A 24776-nucleotide genomic window follows, 5' to 3' on the forward strand; every position below is an offset into this window, starting at 1 on the left:
TCTTAGTGAAAGCTATGTGGAAAGAGTTATTATCAATAGCACAAATAAGATACTCTGATGAGTAGATAAAACTCAGTTTGCTTGGTCATAATCATGAAGGAGTTGTTGCTGCTATATACCCTCTTTCAGAATCTCAGAGAATTTATTGAGTGTCCTCTCTCCTTTGGTCACCCAAACATCCATGTTTCCAACATAACATCCTCCAGCAAGTTCTAGGCTTTCATTAGACAATAAAAAAGGGTGGGAGGGGAGTAGGAACCATTTTATTATACTTTATAAAGCAGAGAGTTAGGAATGTCTTCAATTAGGTACATCCAGTGATCACCAAAAAGTAACCGAATGTTAACATAACTATTTTAATGCAGAGACATCAAAATGACATCTCACCTACCCCCAGTAAAATGGCCAATTCAGGCATCCCAGGTTTGAATCAAATCTGATGTATAGATGTCCTTCAGTTGTGGAGGGCTTCATGGGATTTTGACAGTTATTCTGAAATAGCCATTTTGGCTATTTCTGTAGGAACTACCTTGGTGGTCAGCTCTAAAAAGATCACTATGAGTCGGTCTAGTCAGAGAAAATTTTGTGAAGGAGGTTGGTAAGATTTGATCTGGACCTGGGAAGATGGCCTATTTGGATATGTATAGGGGAAGAGACTATTCCAGTGCCCAACAGTATGATTAGGAAGGAACTTAAATGAGAGACAGCATCATATAGTGCTTGGAAGAGTGAGCTCTGAGCCAGACCACTCTGTGTTCAAATCCTAACCTCACCACTTCCAAGCTGCATGACTTTCTAGCTGCGTGACAAGCTACTCCAACTCTCTCTCCTTAAGGCTCATCTATTTGGGAGGACAAAGGACCAGACTCACAAGGTCTTTGTAAGGAGTAAATGAGTGCCTGGCTCAGGGTAAGCCCTCAGTAACTGTTAGTGGTTGTGATTATTAAGTGAGGCTAGCTGCCTGACGAGAGTGAAGAGTGGATATAAGGGTTGCCATGTTGGAAATGTGGTGAGCTAGGAGCCTGGCGCAATATTATGCATGGCCTTAAATGCAGACTATGGATTTCATTCTGTAGGACATTAATAGGGGGAGACCATTATAGGAATACATTACAAAAACAGGGCCTAATGAAACTTGTGCTATTTTATCTTGCATAGCTTGACTGATAAAATCTATTTATTGATTCTTTAGTTGGTTCTGGTATATACAGTAAACTTCAATTTTAAAAGATATATCTTCTAGAAGTTTAGTTCTTTTTTGTGTTGAAATCCCTTTATTCAGAAGTAAGGATTATTTCATTTTACAGTTAATCAATATATAGGCTTGCTCAGGTGTCTTATTTCTTGGTCTATTTGGCAACAGCAGCTTAAAGTCCTCATAAACCATGTTAAGGATTCTTTATACACTGTACGTCGTTGTCCATGCTATCAGAAATTAATGAAAATTTCACTATTAAGCTTTCTGGCTAGAAATGTTCAAGCAAAAGATCTTTATTTTAGTGTAGAATTGCTTCATGGTAATGGAGGAAGCTTGCGGGAGACAACACACTATGCCACGGTTGCAGGTTTTTAACATCCTGGCAAATGGACTGTAGTGCTGTGAACTTGACATTTATCTGTATCTGTTTGGCCAAACTACAAGATTATGAACAGTAAAGTTGATCATATCCTACACTTACATCACAATTTAGAGCATCATTATCTTCACTTACTTTGAGCGGTTTTTAAAGTATAATCTTTATTTTTTGGAAATAAAGAAATACTAGTAGTAAGATTTTAGGGCCTGTATTTTTTTTTTTAAATCATGACATCTGTTTTTACATTATTGTTTCGTGAACCTTGCACCTTCCCAATTCTCTCATTATTGAATATGGCTTGAAAGCACAAGAGAATACAGACTGTTTATTGGACAGGGATGTAATCATTAGAGCCTTTATTTACATGCCAGCTTCAGACCTCAGCACTAAAAGGATTTTAGATGATACAACTAAAATTGCATGATGTAACACAGAGTTCTGGTGGCCTCTTACAATAAAATAACTCTGAAATATTAACTGAATTTTACCTCTGGAAACTCTTTTTATAAATTTATTCTTTAAAAAAACCTTGTTTTTACTAGTTGCCCTGTACATTTAAAGGAACAATACGATTCCAAGTTAACTGAGATTAGTTGACTAAACTCAGAATATACTCACATAATAGAGTATATTCAGCCACTAAAAATGCTGACTATAGTCAGAATCACCTGTGACACTTTTAAAAGATATACTTAGCTAGGAATGACCTCTGAACATTTGATTGTGATATTGATGGCAGAATAGAAGGGGCTGATATAGGATTGACCCTGGGCATGTGTATTTTTACCAAGCTCCATAGGTAATTATAATGTACAGCCCAAGCTGAAAAGTACCATTGAAGAAAATTGTTTAATAACATGAAAATAACCACGGCATGCAAAATAAGCTGTTTATGGTATATAATATGATTCCACTGGGAGAAAGAAAGAAGGTTAACAATAATTGTCTCTAATGATATATACAGGCAACAATTCTAGAATGCCAAAGTTCTTGAGATCCAAACTTGAATTTGCAAGGCAGTTCTTTTTTATTCAGTACGTTAATTATCCATGGTCTGTAGTATTCCTCTAATGAATATCTTTAGCTAAAAAGAATGTTCCTCCCATTTCCAATGGTAATTCAGGGCTTGTTATATGTACATAGATATCTTCAAAATCTCTGGGTCCTCCGCTTAGCTATGTGCGTTCTTCAGAATCTTTCCATGTCCTGAGTCTGGCACAAAAAATAAAAATTTGACATGCAGACCTGAATATCCAAGGAAAGGAAATACAGAGAAAAAGCCAAGTGCTAAATGAAACTCTGTCCCAGGCTGCATTCTTAGAGAATTTTATGACCCTGATTGTAGTTTGATGTTAGCTAAAAGAGATCATAAATCCCAAACATCTTTATGCAGTTAGGGCAAATTTTGCTTAGAACTCCAGAAATTAGACCTAACTATCTCTCTGCTCAATATGTTATTTACACACATACTTTCAAGTCTTTTATTTCCGATGACATTATCCTTTGAGAAATCCTCCCACCTTTGCACTTTCAGTGTCATCATATTTCCTGTAATTGGCGTGTCTGAGTCACTATTTCTGGAGTCTTAGTCCTTCAAAGATATTTAGTGCCCAGGACTTACTTGCCTATAAAATTGTCCCTGATCTTATACATTAGGCACCAAGCAGTTGGTCCCCCTTGAGACTGAAGTACCATTTCCACTTAAGCAGCTGTCACTTTACTATTGAGTTAGAAGAGTCAGTGGCACTTTTAATCTTACTGGATATAATATTCCCTTGCATTCTCTTGAGGATGTGTTTTGCACCATTTCTCACCATCCCAAGGCTGCCTTTGTTTATTCTGCCTGTCAGAATTGTACACTTAAATGCAGTTGTTTTCATTGTTATCCTCTAGCTCTCTTCCCCTTGGATCCTTTATTTCTTTGGTGTATGACAGGAGAAAAATAAAGAAGAAATTTCTTTTAAGATGTGATCTTAAAGTATTTTTCCATATTCTGTTTTGTGTTGTGTTGAAATCTCCTGCATTGTCATATATGTGTCTTATGCCCAGCAGACCTTATTCTTATTCGCTAGGGGATGGGGTCTTATGTTTCAAAGCCAGGCACAGTAAGTAGGAATGGAACAAACCCAGGAAATGAACCTGTCAGAATAATCTTTTCCCAGCCAGGCCCTCCCCACCGCTGGCAGCAGGCCTTTCGGTGAAATTGTCCAAGCACTGCTTTAAGGCATCTACTGTTTGTTTTAGATTTACATTTTGATGACATTCCTTTTGCTGGAGGTATTTTTCATTTCAACTTGCAATGAATTATACTTTGAGCTAGAATTTTATAAATATTTAGATATTATACTTTAGGATATGAAAAAAGATGGTGAATGGCTTGTTTTTTGCTGTGTAGCACTAATTTACTTAGCATTTAAATTAGATCTTGAGTTTCTGGAGGAAGGTATGAGTCCGTGAGAATAAGTTTTTACGAGAGGGGACTCTGAAGAATTTTCTTTTCCTACCCCTTCAAGACATAGATTTCTCATTTGAGAAATGACCATTAAACACATATCTCATAAGAGTTCAGTGTGGAGCAAATAAGTGATAGTTAAAATAGTATGTCAGAACGAGAAAAAAATCAGAAAATGGTTGGGTAATTAACTTTCCTTTACAAAGAACAGTTAGAAGATTCTCTGGCACAAGGAAGGGCCCAGGCAAACTGTTTTCTTTCCTTCCTAAAGAAAAGCTGCAGAGATTGTATGTTGTTCCCTTTGTGATCTACTCTTCTTCCGGCAGATCTCCTCCCTGTCCTCACCTGCATCTTTTGCTTATTAAGATTTCATTTTATGAAATTGCTGATTGCTCACTCTTTTTCTGAGGTTTTTGCTTTGTTTCACAGCAGCACACACACTGCATTAATTTAAAAAAGACATTTTTGTCGTCTCCTAAACAGACCCTGACAGCTCAGGACTTTCCCTAAAGCTCTGTCTGAGCCTTCTCTGTGATTCCCCTTTTGGTGCTTCTGTCCCTTCCCACAGCCTCCAGGTTCGGTTTTTGAGTGCTTCCCAAATATGTAATTTTCTGACCTCTTTCTTGAGCAAGAGCCATGCAATTCCAACTCTGCTGGGTATTTCCACCTGGATTTTCAGCTGATGCCTGAAACTCACATTGTTTTGCAACAGTTTAATACTTGGAATAAACTGCACTTGGCCATGTTTGCTTATTACCAAAATTCCAAGAATGATTCAGTCATAGGAAATCTGTCCACCCATAATAAGGTAATCTAAGGGGAGGAAATCATGTAATCATCAACAGACATAGCTTCTGAAAAATCAGAGGATTCAGCTTCTTGTTTGACAACCCCTTGTGGATTGGTAGAGAGAATTTTTTTTTTAAAAAGGGCGGTGGGAGGGGGGTACAGTCAGACAAAAAAATTATAGATGTCCATAGAGTGACATAAACAGTCTGATAAAAATGAATATAAGACTACAAATTATGTCATATACTAAAATAAACTTAAGCTGAATAAAAGACAAATAAAGGCCAGGTACTTCCACCTTAGGGATTTTTCAATTTTCCTTCAGCCAGGACGGATTTCTTGTAGGATCTGGAAGGGAGGAAGGAACTGCTGCACTCAACTCGAGAGTGGTCTGTAGACACAGAGTCCCTCTTCTTTCTGTTTCTCTTGCCAACAAACTCAGCCTTCATAACAATATGATTTTTTATGAATTGTCACTGTCGTAACTTCCAATTGATTCTTTCCTTGCAAAACATTTCTTCAATCTCTTAGGCTTATGACATCCTTTGGTAATAGAAAACAGTCTCAAGATATATCAAGTCCATTTTTCAGCCATTCTCTCTTTGTTAGTATTTTAAGTGATGGCATGAAAACCTCAAGATTTGATTTTTACTCTTTAAGTTCTTATTTTTAGTTCAGTAAATGGAAGGCTTTTTATTTCCTCTGAAAGTTGTAAGTCAAGATGGCACATAGTAGGTGCCCTGTGTTTTCTGATCAACCATCCTTTGCAAGTTGTGACGCTAGAGTTTAATGTAGAACTTTTAAAAAAAACTATAAATATTCATGTCTCAGATACATATTCGAACGATAAATGATGTTTTATTAATTTTATCAGTCAGACCAATCAAAATAACTAAAAGGTGCAGTTTTGCAAATAGTTAGCATTTTATGTGTAAAGGTGACTTGTAAACTGCTACTGCCTACTGGGCAGCATTATGAAGGAGGAAAAAAGGGGTGAGTCAAACACACCCCAGGAAATAGGTAACAATATAATTTAATTTTAATTTTTTCTCTGTTTTAGTTCTGTACTGGTTTGAGTTTATTTTAATGTCTTTCAACTACTACTATTAGGAGAAAAAGAGAAATGACATTGTATAAGTTCCAATATCCTTTTAACAAGTACTCTATGCTCATTCAGGACAGTAATTTTTAGTTTTCTGTACTTTTGTAAAGATACGTTTTCCACTTTTATTTTTCTTTCCTAGTAAATCGTTTTTCCATATGCACCTTAGTGACTACAGTACTGTTGTTATTTTAAGATGGTAATAAATTTGTTCTATGAGTTTTTTTGCTCATGTTTTGACCACTCACCGTGGCTTTTGTTTCAGTGCAATATTGCGCAGTGTTTTATGGTACTCAGCACTCTACTGAGATCTGGAAAAAAATATATTGTGAGGACATTGCCTGGGGCTTTCATTTTATACTCACATAATGCCCTCACCACTGTAAAAGGGATCTTCCATTAAAAAATGTCTGTGTGTATGTGTAATATTTAGCCTATTATTATTTTTTCTTTTTGCTATATAATAGTTTACTATCCTGCTAAATTAAATTATTAACTCATGTTCATCTTAAAGAATAAAATAATTTATATGACCAGGGCATTCTATCGTGAGAGTATTGAAACCTCTTTGTTACGCAGGTATTCAAACTGTTCAAACATGTGATCTTTTGTAACATTTATGCACAGAAGTATACTTTGTATTCACATTCATGTATCATTTTTTTCTTAACAGTTGACTTCAAACCTCATGCCAGCATGGATACTGTCCATCATATGTTACTTTTTGGATGTAATATGCCTTCCTCCATGGGAAGTTACTGGTAAGAATCATGGGCTCACAGTAGAGAAGTGTGTAGAAAATATGTTTTTTATAAGTACAAAGTATGTCTGTGCCAGTATTTTACAACTGAATAATAAATAGGCAGAACTTTTTGTTTTAGAAAAAGAACATTGTTCATTTGCTTCACATGATTACCATGGTTTATCACAGTTATTTAGTCTGCGTATCTATCAGTTTTTGTCGCCAACTTGCTAAATATGTTTATCATTATGCATAATGTGTCCAGATACAGAAGGCTTGTAAAGAAAGCCTGAAAATTTGGATTATTGATACTCTGATGTTAATTTTTTAAGATTTGTGATTCCACCCAAAGAGCACCAAGGTTCTGCTCATTGAGCACTCTTTTGTTCCAGACACTGTAGTAGGTGATCTTGACATAACCATTTCATTTTATCCTAATGTCTCTGCAAAGCAAGAATTATCCCCACTTTACAGACAAGGAGCCTAAACCTCAGAGAGCTTGCTCAGCATAACATAGCTGGTTGGTGCTAGAGCAGGATTGAACCCTAGGTTGTCTGGTTCCAAATCCAAAGTTATTTCCATTTTACCACATTGCCTCCCATGTATTCAAGTAACTGTTGCAGTTTTAGAAATTATTTTAATCACTATGGTGAGTCTTAATATTTTCATGAGCAATTCATAAACCTCTATTAAATGCCCATCGTATACCAGAACTGTAGCAAATGCTGTGGAATTCTAGGTTAAATAAGATATTAATATGGTTTTCTACCCTCAGAAGTTTACAACATAATTATGACTTGATTTCTTTTCTTTCATTTTGTTCTTTGGAGTTCTTGAAGATGAGTGAACTCTAAAACTAGCTGTGAATTTTAAGCCTCATATTTTTCACCTATAGCCACTGTTACATATTTGACAATCCAGAATGGCTAGTGTGCTTCACTTTGCATTGAGAAGGGATCTGTTTTGAGGCTTTGTCCCTACATTAGCATGTAGACGGATAGACCTTTCTCTGCGCATTCTAATATTCATTAGCCTGATGCGAGGCACGAAGCAACTGCTTTCTAGTCATTTTTATAGTAAACAATTGTAATATGTATTTGGAACTGTTAAAAGCACAGGGCAATTAGTGGAAATCTCCATGGACCAAGTACCATCAAAGCATTTGTTAATAGGCTTAAGTTATTTGATGAAAGGGACATATCACATAGGAACCTAGCTCACATGACCAGGTTTATGTAAAACTGGAGTCAGCAAATCACAGTTAATACCCTTGAATATCAACATTCCAGTTTTTGCTCTTCAGTAAATTTTTGTAAACACAATTCTGGAATTAAAAGATTATTCTGTGACAACCTTTTCTCATTCTTATTCAGCAAATCACATCCCTTGGTTTTAATGCTTTAAAAACAATTTCTTCTGAAATTAGCAATTTTTACCCTTGGATCACAATTATTGAAAATAACTAGAAGGGGTGTAAGCTTTTAAAGTCTGCTTTAGCTTCACTTTGGTTAAAAGGAATGAGTAAGAAAATAAAAATAGCTCTTAAATGCTATTATCGTTCTAATTGTTAAGAAAAATGATATAAAATGAAGCAAGCCTAGTTCACTGTTCTCATGTTAAGGGAATATCAGAACAAACACATTACTTTGGTCCTTTGAAAATATTTACTAATACTCTTAAATGTACTATTTTGAAAATTAATCTATAAAATATATTGACCAAAAGGCTTCCAAGTTGGGGAAAGAAGAGTCAAAGAAAAATGAAAGTGAAAGCAGAATTTTTAAGTAAAGTAATTGCTACATATATTACTTTGCTAGAATTACTACTTGAAAGGCAACATGGTAGAAGGAAAAAGCAGTGAACTAACTGGCTGGATTCCCTACGTAGGTTACTCAGCCCTTCTGGGCCTGAGTTGGTTTCTTCATTTTAGCAAGAGACTTATATTAGATCATTTATAAAACCTCTTTATGCTCTAAAATTCCATAATTCTATGAATATAAATTGCATACAAATGCTGAGTCAGATTGGAAAAGAATTATTACTAGGAATTGGAGATGTGTGCACTGTTTGACACATCTCAAGCAAGCAGCCTGCTCTGTTTTGACAGTCAGTTGCATCATTGAGTAATTATAATTCTTAATGACACTATATCTGTATCATTTTAAATGGATTTTAAGATACCTGCCTTACATCTTATATTCCCTCTTAATCTGTAGGTTTGTTATAATTGAATTTGTAACCATAAAACAAGGACAATAATTGATGTTGTTATTCATCTTCTTTTAACCAAACCCAAACTATTCATCTAACATTTAAAAGTAAGATCTTTTCAATATATAGATATAGAATCTCTTCAGTATGCAAACTAGGTGACGTGCATTAAGGAAAACTGTTCTAGTGACTCTTGACTTCCACCATTGGGTCTTATCTTTGATTTAAAGATTTGAAGATTATTTAGCCTCCAATATTTAACAAAATCCATGCCCCTTTAAAGAATTAGTGCTCACAGGGTATTTCATGGGCTGAACTTTTTGGTTGCTTCACAAAAACATTCCTCACCTTCCACCCCCAATGTCTCACAGGTTCAGCCCTGGAGATGTCCAGTGGATATTCCCCAACTAGCCTCTCATCCTTCCACATGGATTATAATACTAATAACAAAAAGATGTCAGTGTCAAACATCTTGCATTATTTTTCTAAAATTTTTAAGTTAGTGGAATTTATCACACTCATTTTATGGTTGCACATCTATTCTTCAGTTGTTCCAAGATACAGATATCGCTTAAATGAAGACTCCTAAAATTTCACCTATATTTTTGAGTATGATACCTGTAATGGCTTTTGATGCTTAAGAATGTCAAGAGCTTACTCACACTCTGGAAAAATCTTTAAGGGAATATAAAGCTATTTTAACCAAAGAGGAAAAAGCTAATCGGGTATTTTAACATCAAAATGTCAGACTCGGATTTCCTCTCTTTTCTGATAGCTAGGATTTCCTCCTGTTTTTACTTCAGTTTTCTGTTTTCATTGCCAGCAGGTTGGCAAATAGGTATGTGTCTTTAATATAGAAAACATGTTTCCTCTGAAATTATGAAGTTATAATTCATCCTCTGTCTTCAGGCAGCACTTTTAATATGAAGGCAAAGAGCTATTCTGATGATGCTTCACTGTTGTGCTGCCCTCCTTTGCTCTTCGTAATTGCCTCTTTCTACTGTTCATTAAAATATATTTACAGTTATATTAAGTTTACATGAAAATAGTAGACACAGCATGAAGCAGTTTTCATTATGTAGTCATTTTAATTTTAAAGTTTTTTTCCTCTGCACACATTCCAGTCTTTTGTGTCTCATTCCAAATTAGCAGCTCACACTGGTAATGTGTCTAGTTAATTATATGCATGCGCATTTAAATTGCATACATTGATGTGAACCTTTTAATATACTGTAGGGTGGTCTCTTTATAGTTAGAATGGGCCTGGTGCTCAATTCCAAATTAGCATACCTCTAGAGGATGCAGATAAGGACCAGCTGATGGAAAAGCGGAGTGGCTCTGCTGACCCGTGTAAAGAAGGCAACAGTACCTGTCAGATGTAACCCTAATACCTTCTTCTCAAGCATTTAAAGGAGGAGATGACCCCATCTAAGGACCAGTGGGAAGTAATAGCGCCAAGATTGGAGCAAGCATAGCAATAGCATGATTTGTTGCACTTTATTTTTGCTTGTAGACTTAATTCTAAGTGTGGCAATTCTAAATTGCACAGATTAGTTGGCTGAATACGAGCCATAGTGAGCAGATACTCTTTTGGCCTTTTTAGGATCAGGAAGGAAATGGAGGTGCTGAAAACTGGGCAATTTAAATATATGAATCTATTACTGCTCTCCACTAAAAAGTAGTAAATTTTCAGGAGATCTTAGAAATTAAAATATTGCATTTATCCTGTGAATTACTTTCTTTATTCTATTTTCACTCCAACCATCTTTTTTTTTTTTTTTTTTTTTGAATGATGAGTGGGGAGCTACTTAGAGTTTCAGACGTTGAAAGTCATGATATTTTGTTCATACAAATTATTTTGGCATTTGGGAGATTCTGGAATGCTCTCTTTTTTTTTTAAATATGAGATTGTAGGCTTATGTATTTTCTATTCTGCGGAGCACAGGACATACACTTTAAAGCAATTTAGGATTGCAAACCCCAAGACTTTGTGTTTAAAATACTGGGTGATTAAAGTGAGTGGCCTTCTTATGTGTTGAGTCTTATAGTTTGGCATCATCTTCTATGCATAGCTAAAATTGTTATTTTTAGTTCTCATTATTAATATTTGATTTTAAAACTATTTCTAATGACATTTATGACCAACTAATCTTTACAAATCAAAGATCGCTTCTACAGGTTGTTTGATGTTTTTTGAAAAAGAAGAGTCCCAGCTGGGTAAATGAGGCTATTTCCAGCTGTTCCAAGTTGGAATCATTCTCAAGCTAAAGCAGTAGTGCTTTCCCATCCTATGAAGCTTTAGCTTAAATCCCTTTCAACTGCTTCTATTTATTAACCACCTGCTGTGTCTTTTTAAATGCCACTATCTCCACAGGGTTACAGATACTGATGAGGGGAAAAAGTAGCTGCAACATATAACATGCATATAAATATACAAAAGCATGTATGTGAGACACCCTGCCTGGTTACTTACTTAAATGACTATTTTTTTTTTAAGTGATGTAATTTTCCATATCAGCTTGCAGGTTTGTTGCCTCCCTCATGATGATAATGATTCTTTGTCTGAGAACGGTATTTGCATATGCTGCCTTTATACCCTTTCCATATCCTGGTTTAGTCGTCTATACAGTGTATCCAGCAAGATTCACAGTGTGTCTTCTGCAGTCCCTTCTTTGTTTCTTCTGCCATATGAAACTTCTAAGTTAAACATGCATAATATCCTTGTCAATATAAATAAAAACAACACAAGCTACAAAATCTACACTGTCCCTTGTTTTGAACACTGCAAAATGTGTCTTTGAGTGCAGTAGCAAAGTTTAGACATAAATTTCTGCTAGGTGAAGATTAATTATCTATTTCCTTTTTCCACTTTAATATTGTAACAGATTCATATTATATTGCATATAGAGAGAATATAAGGCATCAATTTGTTAAAATACGGTTGGTATCTGGTTCTGACTTCTAGTTACCAATGATTGTGTTCCTGGGCTAATAATTTTTAGATGCCTGGATTAGAGATGTTAATAGGAGTGCCTTAGCAACTGCTCAATTCTTAGTAGACTAGTGTCAAGTTTAATAAAATAGAATGCCATGGTTGTAATCCTTTTAACTACTTCGACAAAAATGAACACTACATAATTTTGGACATTATTCTTTCCTCACAAGACTAGTATTTTATGTTAAACAGAGTAGCAGTATTATAGCTCAGTGCTATATTTAGGATAGAGCCAGAACTTTTAAATCAGAGCATCTTGGGTTCAAATCTCAGCTCTTACTACTTGATAGCTGTAATAAGCATTGGTCAAATGATTGAACCTGTATTGGTCTGTTTCCTCATCTGTAAAATGGAGCTACTCATCAATGATGGCTTGACTAGGCCATCATAAAGAGTAAGTGATGTAAGTAATGTACTTGGTGGTGTGCCTGGCACATAGAATTGGTAGCTATTATCCTTATTCTTTGATATTAGTATTTATTATACCACTATGTGCCAAGCATTTTGTGAGGCACTGAGAATTTGATGTGGACAAAACAGACATACCTTCTAATCTTATGGACTTTATTGTCTCTCTGATCTCACGGGGCCGCGGGAGTGGGGTATAGTCATTGTAGTGCTATTTATCAGGCTGGTATTTCTTAATCACCATTCTTATTTAGCTTTCTCATTACATTAGGTAGCTTTCTAAATACTATGTCAGTGCATATCCATTGCATTGAAATTCACAACAGGATTGTCTGAATTAGGGAAAATATTCTGTGGGTTTATAAAGCAGTTAGTGATATTGGAATACCTGACTTATACTGAGTGCATTTTGAAAGGTAAAAACCTTCCACCCATGCCATTCATTTTATATTGTGTTTCTCAAAGAAACTTTCTAACCTTAGATTAATTTTCCTGGCTGTGGTTCTGTTAGATACTTAATGCATTAAATTGGAATTTAAGGCCATACAGACTTAACCTGAGGGCATGACAATTATTATTTTTTTTTTTTTAGCGAAAAGAAAAAATGATTTATCAGTTCTGATCTTCCCTAAGTAACCTTGGATTTTAAATAGCCTTTAACAGACACAACCAGAGAGTACTTTAACAGTCAATCATGCTTTGTTTGGATAATTCAGAATGACAGGCTGGCACTTTCCAGTGCTTGGTGCAGTCAGAAAATATTCATGCCATCCAAGTGGTTTCCCCGTGGATTAGAGGTGAAAAGGGTTCTATGGGAAAAGTCCAAGAATCCAGAATAGTTTTATTTTCAAATGTTAATTCTCATCATTTTTACTATGAATACTAAGAAACCACAAGGGAGCTATGTGAATCTTTTCACAATTTAATTGGCTTAATCTGGAGGAGCCTTTAGCAGAAGCTGCTAGAATGATAAGAATAAGAAACCTGGTTGATGAGGCCTGAAATTACAACAGCCATTGATCAAAGGTTACATTGCTTCCCAGCCTTAAGGTTTTTCTTTACTGGTAAGAATAGTAAAAAATTCCCTCTACTTTGGTAGGGCCTTTTTTGGAAGGCCAAAATACACAATATCGTCTTTCTCTTTTTTGGTTATTTTATGTGGAGAAAATATTAATATGATGCCATTTTCATTTAAAATGGGAAATGGAAATGTGAAAATGAAGAGGCACAGGGGTTTTATCCAAATGCTCTTTGCCACCCATTCACGTTATCAGTTATGGAACCCATTTCTCTCAGCCTTTTGTTTTTCCTCTTCACTTCGTCGTCCTCTCATTACGTTTTAGGATCGTCTCAATGTCCCAGTGTCCTGCAGTGACTCAGTCTTTACTCAGCCCTGCGCTGAATACCTTAAACAAAATCATAAAACAGGGTTTTAAAAATTAAACCAAGGTTTGCTTTTAAAACTCTATTTCAGCAGACCTGTTAAAAGAATAAAATATAAAATCATTGTCTCCTTGTGAATAAGTCAGAAGAACAACTTATTTCATCTAGAATTTGACTTTAGAACTGCATGCACAAATTGCAACTCAGTGCAGAAATGAAAGTAATGAAAGCTTATCTTCATGCAATATTCTCTGCCCATAAATCAGTGTCATGAATTGAGACAGAAGGGTGTGTGACAGCCAGAGCTTTGAATCATGGTTTGGCTGTGTGACCTTTTGGAGTTATTTAAACTCTCTGAGCTTATTCAGCTTTAAAGTACAAGCTGCTGGCAGTGCTCTTATGAGAGTGAATATTAGCTGATTTGTTCAAAATACTAAGTAAACAATAATTCAAATTTTTTGGCATTTCTATTTTAGTTAAATTTTTTAATCTAAATTTAAAAAAAATCTATTAAACAAACTTGACAGTGCAATGCAATTTGAGCCAATTCAGGTTTTTAGGTCTCTGTACATGGCAGAGAGCTGGGATGGGCATTTCAGGCAAAGGGAACAGTGGAGGAGAGAGAGAGATTAGAAACTGGAAGCAAGTTTGCATGACTGAAAAAGAGGTTTTGTCTGGAGATATAACAGGGTCCCAGACCATGAAAGGTCTTATGTGTTACGCTACAAGATTTGGATTTTATTTCCATGTTATTTTTGGGAAGCATTTGAAAGATTTTGAGCCAGCAAATGACATCATCAAATGTGTAACTTAGAAAAATTTACTAAACCAGTTTCCGCTGTTATATTTTAATCTGGTTCTTTCTAGTCATACTTTGAAAACTGACTTCCATATCAGAGGAAACAATTATCTTGTTTAACCTCAGACTGTCATCACATTGGCATTAGGCACTTGTATATTTATGATCTTTGTTGAAAGCTATGAAAATTGCCACCCAGATCTTTAAATTTTAGTTGCTCACAGCAGTAAGATACAAAGTTCATCACATCTGACAATCTCATTTCTTCAGCTGTTATAGCATGAGGCCAAGAAGGAAAATTTTGCTTTTGGGCACTGTCCAACATCCTAAGACTTTTAGCACACTTGGCACAAGGATGTCACAGACATTTGTTCCAGCACACGGTTCTCACGTGGTAATGATCCTTCATCGTAAGTATATTGTACTTGACAGTGAACAGTAAGAAACCACTGGTTGATGTGTTTTACATTACACATAACACAATCTCTTTCTGCCGCCTGATTTATAGAAGCAAGAGCATTTGCTAAGCCTAACCTTATCAGGGCCTCCTGGTTCTGGTCCCTCATCCCTTAATTCAGACAGATACCACTGTTTTCTGGACTCACTGCCTATAAGCAGGAAACATGGTAGGCGTCCTTGCCTCTAAGTGTGAAGGAACTTCTTAGCACTGGTTTTCATATCTGCAGCTTGGGTGGTTTCTGGGTTTCTAGCTTCAGTTTCAACCTGTTCAGTAAGCCTTTGCTTCCCTTCTAGGCCATGGGCAGTGTACATTTTTTCCTGTATAAGCCAACCTCTTGCCTAAGAAGCTGTCTTTGTCCTTGTCCTTGATAGTCTTCGAGCCTTTCAAATCTGCTACCCTCCTGTTTCTGACCTTTTTGGTCCCAGTTTTCTAAAACACAAATATATAAAAGCAACATAAAAATGTAACCTAACAATGTTTTGAACAAATTCAATTCTGTAACAGAAGAAACTAAGAGATACAGTGTACTGAGACAACGTGTGGTTTGGAGTCAGACAGCTTACCATGTATTAAATTGGATCTACCAATTATCCTAGTTACCGTACTGGGTGCTTTACACACATCACCATAACGGACTTACCAGGAGTTTCCTTACAGGAACTGGGCTTTTGAGGGCTTATAAACACACCCAGGATACACAGCTATTAAGGGGTGGCTCTGGAATTGAACTCCAGATGTGTCTTTCTGCCTGGGTGCTCTTTTCACCACACAAGTCTCTCAACAGCGAATCTTTAGATAAAGTGAATGGTTTGTTAAATAATGCATTACCCTGGTATAGTGCTTTGAGTTTTATAAAGTGCTTTCCACTTATATCTCATTTGATGTACAGAATAACTCTGCAAGGTAAGTATAAGTATCTCTGTTTTACAAGAGAGAAAATTAAGGCTCAGTAAGATTAAATGACTTGCACAATATGAAACAAATTATAAATGGCACAGCTAGTATTCATAAACTCAAAAAATTCATATATATTATACATATAAAAAACATATTATGGTCAAGAACCCCTTAAATGGGATACAGTTGTAATCCTCACTTTGCTGAGGGTAGGCTGAGAGTAGGCATTGTTTGAACAATGATCACCAAAGGAAAAATGTGTATGACATTTCTTTTAGTAAACTTTCAGATTTCTACCAGGTTAGCTTTGGTTTATATAGACTCTGTGTAACGTTTGGTTTTCTACTTGATTATGTATTCCATTCATTCCACATATGAACATATCAAAGTAGAAATTTATCTACATATCTATATGTCACAAGATCATTTCATATCAGGCAACATCAAATAAAAACTCTCCCTTTATGTGTTTATTTCACCTAGAAATTGTTCTTTGTACCAGCGTTCATTAGGATCTTAAAGCCAATATGATACAATAATGATATATTGATATATTAATACTTTGCTTTCAAATATCTTCTCCCATGGGGAGAAATTGATGCATTTTACTACTTGAATCTTCATTGATAGCTACTTTTTTTTTTTTTCAGGTTTTGTGATGAAGGAACCTGTACAGATAAAGCCAATATTCTGTATGCCTGGGCCAGAAATGCTCCCCCTACCAGACTCCCCAAAGGTACGTCCGAGGCCTCTTGGATCGTCTTATGTTAAAGCTGCTTGATGTCTGTTTCCAAAGTACTTTTGATTATAGCCCCTGCTAACATTTGTTGACAGTGTTCCATATTGCAGCTTCAGAGGAAAAATGCCTGCATTACCCGCTTTGTATTGAAAAGCTTTCATTTAGGTAGTTACTCTTTTCTGCCTCTCTTTGGTAAGTAGTTTGCCCACATAACAGTTTAGACAGAATAAGAAAATAACCAAGTATACCTCAAGCCACCTTTGGCCTCAGGCACATTGGTTCTTGACAGCAGGAGCATTTCATGAGCCAAGAGAGCTAGGAATTAAATAAATTGCTGTTTCAGCAGAGATTTTTTTTTTTATAGTCCTGGAACCCTGGGTATTTAATGTGATGCCAGACCTCAGCTGCCTTTCTGACTTCACCTCCAAAGTGTTCATAGTTTCCAGTGCATGAGTGAATTACTACCCTCTTTTATTACCTAAATGTTTTTTAATATTAAAGGGAGTGTGTGGTTCTGCAACAAATTAAGTCTGCTGTGGTTCAGAGATGGTCTTGTGATGCGCATGTCCCTCCCTTGACTCCCCAACTCATGCCAGCGTCGTTAATTGATGTCTGTTTTGCCTTGTTTCAAATGAGCCTCAGAATTCTCTGTATAGTGTACCAGGCAGCCACCACCAAACAAGTCTGGAAACTAACAGGGATGTCCATCATAGATTTATTGACATTTTTAAGATCCATTAGTAGAGCAGATAAAAAAAATTTTTCCCTCTGCTTGTAAATATTTTGTCCGTAGATTTTTTTTTTTTTTAGCCCACTAGCAAACTTTATTAAAAGTGATACTATTAAGAGCATTCAGATTCCAAAAATTCACTGACATACTGGACTTTGTAATCTACTTGGTAACTGATTTCCTCAGTGACGTTTTTGTAGATAGCTGTTTTCACAAGGGAAGAAAAGTAATTCCCCTGAGATGGTCCTAAGTCTATTTCCTATATTCAGTCAGAAAATAAAATGAATATGGATATATACAAAACAAAACGAGATAATGGGTTTATGTATATCTGTTAAATAATCAACAGGGAAAGAATTTTGTTTTGTTTGTTCTGTTTCTTTCAAAATGAGTGAATTGTCCTCTTAAAGTGTAAGTGATTACTCTGGTTCTGAAATGGGGACTGTAAGTAGAATTCCATCAGAGCTTTGAGAGGTAATGACAGAGTATATTAAAAATTTTCTGTCAATGTCTAATTTATTTTGCTTTTCATGTAATATTCACTGTAACTTTATATGTTATATGCTATTTTTATTTCCCTTTGGATTTCATAGATGAGCAATCCTAGATTAGCTCCATTTTAGACTTCAATTCCTAAAATATTAATTTTTTTCCTTAAATCTTTAGGTGTTGGATTCAGAGTTGGAGGAGAGACTGGAAGTAAATACTTTGTACTACAGGTACACTATGGGGATATTAGTGCTTTTAGAGGTAAGTTTTGAAATGTTGGAACTAAGCACAACTTCCAATACTATACTATATTGTTTAAAATAGATGCATTAATTATTATCCACATAATAAAATGAAGAATTACCCACACCCTCTGCCCACTAGAGAACAACTGCTTTCATTTCTTTTAATTTGGAGCTATTGAAAGAATAACTTATTTCTGTTATGTACCTGTGCATCCTACTGTGTTTTCTCTTATGCTGACTTTACAGAGCTCTTTTGTTTCCCAGTGTGTTGTCTTATCTACCTGCTCCTGCTCCTGCTAGGAGTGCTGCTCATTCCAATCAACACCATCGGAAAGTGTAGGAAGGAACTGGTAGTTTATCTGTGTTACTATGAGCAAGCCACTGGGACAGTCTACAGGTTCTGCAGTACCAGGGAGGTTCTCAAACACTCGGGCTCATGTTGATGCCTTATCTACTAATCCACACCTCCACCTCATGAACTCATCCATTGTGCACTGCACTAATGCACAGACCCCACAATCTCTTTAGACACTGCTAAATACTCATACTTATCTCTGTAGACACCTATTGCTCTGCCCGTGATTACTATGCACTTCATTTAAATGTCCCTTTTCTTATGATAGAATCATTAACATGAGGAAGGGGCCCTGTTCCCAAGGCAACTGAGACTGGTGCTTGTTACTTCTGCTGCATTTAGTCAAACTCCAGCTACATTCTGGGTTCAAATTCTTGTGTTCACGAGAGTATAAATATTATGTAGATTTGTTTGCTTTTGTAACTACACCATACTGACCTATATATATTCCCCTAAATTCTCTGATTTAACATTATATTTGGCTTATTAACCTGATACATTTTCCTCTCCAAATCCGTTAGATTCTCTCTAGCAACTAAGTCTGGAAGTAGATGTCCATCTCTGCCTATGAAATACCTGCTGGGAAATTTGCTGAGAGAGCGCCCATGTGGTGGGAGGGTCCATAGATTCTCAGCATTCAGAACTAGGACAGTAAATGCAGTCTCCCTCTGGAAAAGGATGTTGAAAACAATAATTTTATGCAATTGAAAAAGTACTGTAGTCAGATATATTATCAATTAAACAAGCTCCTGTGGACCCACATATGAACCTAACTTTCAGGTAAAATATGTTTATATTTTTATTTATATACTTTCAGTTTAGACAAATAGCTTTCCATTTTTGAAACAGAACCTAATCTTAAATTTTGAACTCTTTATAGTGCTGAGACAAGGTTTTGTTGAGCACAAAGAAATAAATAATGTGTGTGTTTGAGGACAAAGATAGAAATTACCTGCTCTAAAATGTACCATTTTGATATCAGTAAAAAAGGCAGATTCTAAGACTGCTGACTTCCAAAGTATTGACAAGACTGTATTTTCAGAAAGCCTTCCCTGACCACCACAACTAAAGTAGCTCATCATACCCACACACACTTCCTAAACCCTAATCTTTTTACCTCTACAAGACCCTAGACTTCACTTTTCAACCTAATTCCTCTTAGTTTTGTAAGTACTCCTAACAGATAACCACATTAATACCCTAGAGAAAGTGAATGATACATATACACTAGTTTTTTTAATATGGTGCTGTAATAATTTAAATTAATTTCTTATTTATGAGGAGTTAATTTTGTTTTATAATTTACATTTACTCTAGGGGTAATAAAAAGTGCTGACGTTTTGATATATAAACATATAGTTATTCTCTACTGCAAGAGACAGATGAGAAACTTTATGTAATAATTTTTTATTTTCTCTTATTTGAGTATATTTTTTCTAAAAGAAGGCATATATGAGATAGAAAGATTACTAGTGGTATAATTCATGTAATTATTGTAATATAATAAAAATGTAAACAAAACACTTCACCTATGGAATTTATTCATTACATTAGTTAGTAACTTGGGAAAATATCAAATCTCAGTAAAACAATGAGATAGTATTTTATATTTATTAAGCTGGGGATAGGTGGAGATTGAATTATAAGACTCTAGACTGCCAAGGTTTGGGTGAATCTGGTACAGATTAGGAGTTTATATAAATTAGTACAATGTTTTGAAACCAATTCTGCCATTTCATATACATTTAATACATAGTATTAAAATCTTGCTCTGGGCTTTTATCCTAAAGAAAGAGATTTTTTTCTAAAAATGAGCTACAAACCTACATTTATTTATGAACCATTAATTATTATTATGAAAACCTGGGGAGTTAACACATATCCCTTAATAGGATACTGGTTAAAAAATTGGTATAACAACAAAACAAGCAAATAATAAAATTTAATACAGACTACATAAAAATATATGTACACTTTTATGTTTACCAGGATTATAAGGAACAAAGAAAAAAAGGAAATAGCCAATGAACAAGAAAGATTTTTTTCTTTAAAATATTATAACATTGTCTATTACATTTTTATTTTTATTTATTTTTTTTTTTTGGAGACAGAGTCTCACTCTGTTGCCTGGGCTAGAGTGAGTGCCGTGGCGTCAGCCTAGCTCACAGCAACCTCAAACTCCTGGGCTTAAGCGATCCTACTGCCTCAGCCTCCCAAGTAGCTGGGACTACAGGCATGTGCCACCATGCCCGGCTAATTTTTTGTATATATATATTTTAGTTGTCCATATAATTTCTTTCTATTTTTAGTAGAGACGGGGTCTCACTCTTGCTCAGGCTGGTCTCGAACTCCTGACCTCGAGCGATCCACCCGCCTCGGCCTCCCAGAGTGCTAGGATTACAGGCGTGAGCCACCGCGCCCGGCCCTATTACATTTTTAAATTCCACAAGTAGAAGCACCATCTTAACTTCTTTGAAAGTACCTGCCAGTTAGTATACTACATTCCCACTCATATTCTCATGATGAAGAAAGAGTTAACATGAATCTCTCCGTACCTGATTAAGTATTACAGTAGTGACTTACACATGAAACAGGTTCTGTGTTGTGATCTCATACTTAACTCCAGATGTACCCAGAAGTGGAAAATAATTATATAATGATCATATCTTCTAATTATTAAAAATGCATTAAATATGTGTATGTTGTATAGGTATATATTATATACATGCACACAAATACACACATACGTATATAATCATATCACTGCTCTTGGTACCAATATCAGTGAAGATTTGAATTTCATGGCTTTAAAACAATTGATGGCATTTTTAAGTACATAAATTGTAAACCAGAGGCAAAGTAACAACACTACAGGAAATTACTGTATTCTACTGAAAAGTGAGGAAATGTTTGGCTTAAGGGTATGTGCATTTTTCCACACTAGGAAAGTTTGAGAAAATTGAGAAGCCTAGAACTTTTCTTTAATAAAGCACAGACAGTAGGCTGGCGTGGTGGCTCACTTGTAATCCTAGCACTCTGGGAAGATTGCTTGAGTTTAAGAGTTCAAGACCAGCCTGAGCAGGAGCGAGACCATGTCTCTACCAAAAAAAAAAAAAAAAAAAAAAGAAAAAATTAGCTGAGCGTGGTGTCACATGAGTGTAGTCCCAGCTACTGGGGAGGCTGATCCAGGAGGATCGCTTGAGCCCAAAAGTTTAAAGTTGCAGTGGGCTATGATGACGCCACTGCAGTCTACCCAGGGTGACAGAGCACAACTCTGTCTCACTAAAAAAAACAAAAAGAGAGAGACATCTGAATAATAAAGCACTGACAGTGAAGGCAAAATGTCCTCTAAAACTTAGTGAGAATGTGGTAAAGTATCAGAGAAATTATAACCTGAAGCCAGCTGGGTATGTCTTGAACTGTGAGCTCTATTAGTTGGAAAAGATTGGATGTGATTTTAGACTGACTTCTGTAGGATTATATGAAATATTTGTTTTGTTTTGTGCTGTTTTTTTGGAAATTGCAGACAATGTGAAGCTGTAAAAGCATCATTTAAAAACAATCAATGATATTGAATGCCATGTCAGTCATAGTGTCAGGCTTGTGGCCAGTGCTAGGTATACTAATCTTCCTGCCCTTATGAAAGTTTAGTGTATTCTAGCAGGAGACAAGCACAAAAGGAGTGTGTTTATAGGCAGGAATAGAAATGCACACCAGACCTGGAGACTGCTGAGAGTTGAGAGGTACAGGTATGCCTGGAAGGGGTGGGGGATGAGGTCTGGGAAAGGCTTCTTAGAAGATAGAACCAGAGCAAGGTTTGGAAGAGTGATCCAAGTAACAGCATGCACAGAGACATGGCAGAGAAACAGCCTGTTAGACGCAGAGAACTCTGGGTCATTTGGCATTACTGGAGTGTGACATGCGAAGGGAGAAGTGGCAAGAAATGAGGAGAGAGGTAAAGGTGGAGACTAAGCTGTAAAGATCTCTGTTAGGACTTTATTCTTAAAGCATTCAGGATGCCCTTCTGTGGAGCAGTAACCTGATCAAAGTTTCATTTCCTGTTGTCGTTCAGTCCTGGGCTAGAGCATGTAGAAAAGCTACTGACTGGCCTTAGGAAGAAAGGATTGGGGCTGCAGGTGGCCAGAGTGAGCCAGGGCTGGGGCTCAGGAAGGAAAAAATTGATTTTTTTAAAATGTATAAGCTTCTTAATTTTTTACAAATTAGTATTCCATGGAGATAGAATATATTCTAATTGGAAATGAATGTCCTATGTAGGCAATGGTGCAGGGTTTGGTGACCAAACTCTGAGTCTAGACACCTTGGTAATGGCACATGCTAGTTTTGTTACACTCACCAAGCTTCTAACCTCTCCTCATCTGTAAAAAGGGATCATAATGGTTTATATGTCATAGTTGCCGACAACATAAAGATATTTGTTACTTTTCAAGGGTGTTGAAGTTTCTCATCCTGTTTAGATACAGAACTGTGTTCACGTCTGTCACGTTGCCAGTAATTTTCCTAACTATGCCGTTTTTCCTATTCTCCACAGCAGTTTTTATTATTCATAGTTCAGCTATACAAAGATAAACTACAAGACCAAGTTCCTGCCCTTAAGGAAATTAGAATAGTGGCAACTGGGGATTCCTCCAAGTCTCCTCCCCTCGCCCTTGTCTTGACCAAGTTTTTTCAGCAAAGTCTTGTTTTGAAGAGAATATTTCTCTGAGATTGTTGCAGAATGTTGCCACATTTCTTTTGGATGTTTTGGCCCAGGGGAATCTTATGAAAGCTGGCCTTTCATTTCTAGAATTTCTGGCATTAGCTTACTGGTCTCCAACAAAAATAACTCATTTCTCAAACTGGAAATCCCATGCACTTACCAATTGAAGTTGGAACTGATATTCTTAGAATGGAAGTCAGGATCTCTCCACAACTGTATAGCTCCAACTGTCTTTGGGTTGGCAAATTTTCCAAGCTACAGTCCACTTAATGTCATTAACCTCTTGGTGCAAGAGGACAACTAGCAGATATTATCAACAGTACATCACATACAAACTCTCTCTTTTCTCTTTCTCTCTCTCTCTCAGGGCTTGTTTCCATGCCTTCATCATAGCCCTCAAAGTACACCTGCATTTTATACATTTTCGTGTGTTCCTGGGAGTATGGCCAAAAGATTCATTTTCCTTGGAGTGGGTATTTGATACTTACATTCTAAATTAAGTGAATCAAACCTGGAAATCCTATTTCCAACTCTCCTTTGTGTGAGCTCTAAGAAGTTTAGTCTCCAAATTTTGAGGGTTATATTATTAAAATCAGATCATAAAATTCTAGTTAGAACCCTTAACAATCATTTTGAATAGCCAAATTTTTCAGAATGCTAAGATTTTAACCCTTGAAGTACTATACCTTTAAAAACTTTTGGATAGAAATCATTCTAGAATATGTCTTATAAAGTTAAATTAGTGATGTATGTTAAATGCCTCCAGCTATGCTTGACATAGAGCAGATTGGTAATGTTAGTTCTCGTTATCTCTGTCCCCTTTTCTTCATAATTTTGAGCTATCATAGAGAATATCAACTATTGTACTAGGATTTTTTTTCAAATTTTTAGGAGCACATAGAGTTTTTCTACGTTGCTGGGCTTATTGCTTCCTCCTCCTGGCTTTTCTGTATTTTCTCTAGCTTCCTTTGTTGTCAAGCTACCACTGTAGCTCATTTTAATTCAGACAGTGCACTGCATGGAGGTAAAGATTAGCAAGAACAAAAGTCTGCCCTCATATGGCTCCCTGTCCAGCGGGGTCAATACACATAAGATGATATCAGTAATAATGTAAGCTGGTACAAAGTAAGTGCTGCAAGAGAGGGCACTAAAAAGCAGACAAGATCACAAGTGGTTTCAAGCTGCCAGATTGATTTCCTATAAGCACCTTTCTCCCTCATTCTAAATGGATGTTTTAGATATGGAATCTAGATAGCCAAGTTTCTTATAATTGTTTAGAGTAAACAGACAGACTTGCAGCCCTTAAGGGGAACTTTTTGAGTAAAATTATGGGAACACTAGTGCCTGTACTTGGCGACCTTCAGATTTTCTTTCTCCTTGCCTTCTTGCTTTATTCCATCTTGGCTATGATCCATGTAGGTGTGGCTTCTGCATAGCTTAGTTCCAGACAGGTGAGTGTTACAGGACACAGGGCACGCATCTGTGCACACGCACACACAGGGGGCTCCTATCTTACCACAGCTGGAGGAGCAGTAGTAGAGTGAGCAGGCAGGAACAGTGATAGTGGCTGGAGGAAGGGAAAATGGAAGACTCCAGAGGAATTGTAATTCTTCTGTGGCTCCAGCTACATGTCTGCATCTTACAAGACTACTGCCAGGAAGCTATTGGAAAAAGCTTTGAAATTGT

The 24776-nt window shown here is 36.2% G+C and overlaps 1 protein-coding gene across 13 annotated transcripts in view; it reads left to right on the plus strand.

Moving 5' to 3' along the window:
- Positions 1–24776, plus strand: part of PAM (peptidylglycine alpha-amidating monooxygenase) — a 263682-nt gene that overhangs the window by 143340 nt on the left and 95566 nt on the right. For all 13 annotated transcript variants that reach the window (XM_069492649.1, XM_069492648.1, XM_069492651.1 and 10 more), the window contains 3 exons: positions 6594–6681; positions 16466–16551; positions 17951–18034. In XM_069492649.1, the coding sequence (XP_069348750.1) occupies positions 6594–6681; positions 16466–16551; positions 17951–18034 (258 nt within the window). The remainder of the gene's footprint in view (positions 1–6593; positions 6682–16465; positions 16552–17950; positions 18035–24776) is intronic.

The sequence above is a fragment of the Eulemur rufifrons genome, chromosome 17 (assembly GCF_041146395.1).
Source record: "Eulemur rufifrons isolate Redbay chromosome 17, OSU_ERuf_1, whole genome shotgun sequence".
NCBI lineage: Eukaryota > Metazoa > Chordata > Mammalia > Primates > Lemuridae > Eulemur > Eulemur rufifrons.